The 3,646-nt window shown below is 38.9% G+C and overlaps 1 protein-coding gene across 1 annotated transcript; it reads right to left on the bottom strand.

Moving 5' to 3' along the window:
• Positions 1-732: 732 nt before the first annotated feature.
• LOC141614165 (protein FAR1-RELATED SEQUENCE 5-like) lies at positions 733-2,088 on the bottom strand. Its single transcript, XM_074432919.1, has 2 exons — positions 1,210-2,088; positions 733-1,131 (listed from the first exon to the last, which is right to left on the bottom strand). Exons 1-2 carry the CDS (start codon positions 2,086-2,088, stop codon positions 733-735), a joined length of 1,278 nt encoding a protein of 425 aa, XP_074289020.1.
• Positions 2,089-3,646: the final 1,558 nt, after the last annotated feature.

Raw genomic sequence — 3,646 nt, 5'->3', positions numbered from 1 at the left:
GAAAATTCAATAAAATCAAAGCTTTCTTACCTTAAAAGAATGAGGAAGGAACGAGGAAGCTAATGGTATAAAAATTATGAAATTTGATCGAGAAATGGAGGAGGGATCGGGGTTTGAATGACGCGCAAAAATGGAGGTTGAAGGTTTGTTGTTGTTGCTGTGTGTTTTTGTTTTTCGCAGGAAAGAGGAAGAAGAAAGGGGGTGGGGACGGGTTGTAAGAAACAACAACAACAACAATAATAAATATATATAATCATAATAATATCTAATAATTATATAATAATATGAAATAATAATATAAAAGTAGAGTGTGGGGTGAGTGTATGAGTGGACAATTATTAGACTAGTTAGGTGAAAAAGGTAAGTGGTGTGTTGTCGGCATGGGATAGGTCGAGAAAAGATTAGTCTCACAAGTGGAAATGTGACGGTCTATAGCTAGACGGAAATTATTATTATTATTGTTACTATTATTACTGTCCGACTAAAATACGTACACATTTATTCTTATATAAATTATGCCTCAAGAATATAATTTAATAATACGTATTTTTATAAAAATGAGCTTTTAAATAATACGTTCATAAAAATCGTGTTTGGCATAAAATTAATTAAATTGAATAATTCAAAATATATAATATAGTGATTAAACGGTCTAATAAATTTTAAATGTCAAAATGGGAAATTTGCGGGTGTTACAAAAGGAAGATTACAAGCTCTACTGTTGTGGTTCACTCACTTCTTGTAGTTACCGCATCTTCGCTTCCTCTTTTCTGGCTTGCTCTTAGCCTTTTCTTTCGACGACCTCAATCTTTTGCCACTTCCCTTTTTCTTGGCCTTGTTTGGCGGTCGAAGGTCAATATCATTTGAAGTTGTGAAGCCAAGAAGATCCTCGATTTCCTGGCTTTTAGTTTTGGGTTCAATTGGTCCTGTGATGTTCTCCCTGTACTGTCTCAGGGTTTTCTGCAGTTGCTTCATCTGTTTAACCGTAGCATAAGTGTCCATCACCCCGATAGGATCATAAATCTCAGACCAAACCTTTGACATCTCAGCTTTCTTGATGTCAGCTTCGTCAATGTCTTCTATGACGTTTCCAGTTTCATCTTGGACAATTGGTCTGTAGGATTTCTTTGTCTATCGAGCAAGGACATAAGGCTCAGGTATCTTGTATACCTACCTACCATTCCACACCCACAGTATATGTCGACAGACAATGCCATGCCTCTCAAACAGCTTACATGCACATTTTCTCTCGTTAGTTTGGATGTTAAATTCCACTCGAAAGTTTCTGTGCTTCAGTCCATCACGAACATCATGGTACTCCACTAACCCTACTTTTGTCAAACCCTCGACTCCCATGCTGCATATCGCATGTTTGACTTCCTTCTGAAAGTCTGTAAAGATAGGATGTGTGTATACAAGTGAGGCATGCATCTCTACCTCCATTGGTCCTACTTTCTCGAGCATACTATGCTCGTTGGCAGTGTCTATCCGCCTTTGTGAATGCCTTTGTTGTTCTATTGCAGAATTGTACCTCATCCAGAACTCGACAAGGGTTCCAAAGTCGCTTTCAAACCGTTTGAAATAGCTGTTTGAACTTTCAGATCTTTGGGATGTCCTCAGCAAATAACTTAGAGGCAGATCGCGAAAGTAAGCCGGTATCCACTTTTGTCTGATTGAGAATACGTACTTCAACCATCGGTTGTTTTGCATACCATGTGCTTCAATAATGGTTTGCCAGTTTTGTTCAAATTCTTCTGGTTCTAAGTCGACATCCCAAACAACAACACTTATGTCTGTCATAAAATTCGTGTCATTGCATATTGCCCTTCCCACCTTCTCAGGCACTTTCTGCATGATATGCCACATGCAGTACTTGTGCACAGAATTCTTGAAAATGTTTGGGCATGCCTTTTTAATTCCAGGGCATTGGTCTGTTATTATACACTGAGGTTGCTGCTGCCCCATTGCTTCTAGAAATTTTGTAAAAATCCACTCAAATGAATCTTGACTCTCGAATTCAAGTAATCCAGCTGCAAAAGTTACTGTCTTCTTGTTGTGGTCTACTACTGTGAACGGAGTAAACACCATGAAATATTTGTTTGTCCCATAAGTAGGGTCAAACGAGATTGTGTCTCCATATAATTTGTAGTTGTTTATCCCTTCCTTATCAGCCCAAATAACCTTCGTCAAACATTTGTTCTCATCTTGATCATAAGCAAAATAGAACCCCTTTGTTTCAGCTAGCATTTTGAAATGCCCAATGAACATTTTAGCATCCTTATCCTCAATGTAACACTTGATATTTCGTTTGAAGTTTTTTTTATTTTTTTATTTTTTTTGGTGAAATGTGAAATATATTAAAAATAATAATGAGTTTTAGATTACAAGTTCACCAGTACATCAAGCGTAAACCATAGCCTACTAGCATACACAATCAAATCATACTAGTCCATGGCATCCATTTCATCTGTTGGAACTTAGTCCCCCACGTAATGCAATGACCACGCAACTGAACATCTTTCTTCACCCTAGCAACAAGCACCTCAGGTTTAGGTACCAAAAGATCAATCCTGGATAGGTTACGAACTTGCCAGATATGATACACCATTGCAAGGATAGCAGCAAAGACAATATGTTTCTTCATCAATGATCTGCATCTCCACTGTAAACTCCAGCCAAGAATGTTATCTGCAGGGATATTAATCCCTAGCCAACACTTCAGCAAACTCCAGCACCTGGCACTAAACACACATTCATATAGAATGTGTTGATGCGTCTCAGTGTGAGCCATACACAAGTCACACTGACCATCAGTGATGATCCCAAAATGCAGCAATCTATCCTTTGTCAAGAGTCTCTGTTGGACAGCTATCCACCCAATGAACGAGTGCTTAGGTAAATTGATTTTATTCCAAATCAGAGGAAACCATCTCACCTTATCCTGAGGGCCTTGCAACCAATGGTACCCATGAGCAACAGAGTAACCATGTTGCTCATTCCACTCCCCTGCATAGAACATTTCCTTCAATTTCTCCTTAGTTTTGCAAATCATACGCCAAGACCAACTTGACTGAACATGTGGAATGTAAGAAAGCCAGCCCTGCCCCTTAATGTATATATGGTTAACCCACTTGATCCACATATGATCAGCCTTAGAAACCAACCACCAAACAAATTTGCCCATCATAGCCATATTCCACTTCCTGCAATGAACAATTCCCAGACCTCCATACTTCTTATCACAACAGACTTTTTCCCAAGCAACATTAGGAATTTTGTGGAATTGCTCAGAGCCACCCCACAAGTAATTCCTGCATATCCTCTCTATTTTATCAAGAACAGTCACAGGAATAAGAAAAATGCGTGCCCAGAATGTATGCAATTGTGTCAAAACAGCTTGAACAAGGACCAATCTCCCAGCATAGCTAAGTTTTCTGGGCCCCCAACCTCTGATTCTCAACACCACTTTCTCTACAAGTCTAGAACAATCACCTATGGCCATCCTTTTATGAGAGATGGGTATCCCTAAGTACCTAAAAGGAAGCTGACCCTCTCTGAACCCAGAGATGTTCAGAATGTAATGAACCTCCTCAGCTCTCACCCCATTAAAATAAATGTCAGATTTCTCACAATTCATTACCAAAAC

The sequence above is a fragment of the Silene latifolia genome, chromosome 11 (genome assembly GCF_048544455.1).
Source record: "Silene latifolia isolate original U9 population chromosome 11, ASM4854445v1, whole genome shotgun sequence".
Taxonomy (NCBI): domain Eukaryota; kingdom Viridiplantae; phylum Streptophyta; class Magnoliopsida; order Caryophyllales; family Caryophyllaceae; genus Silene; species Silene latifolia.
Note: the sequence above shows the minus strand (reverse complement) of the source record. Positions and strands in the feature narration are given on the sequence as shown.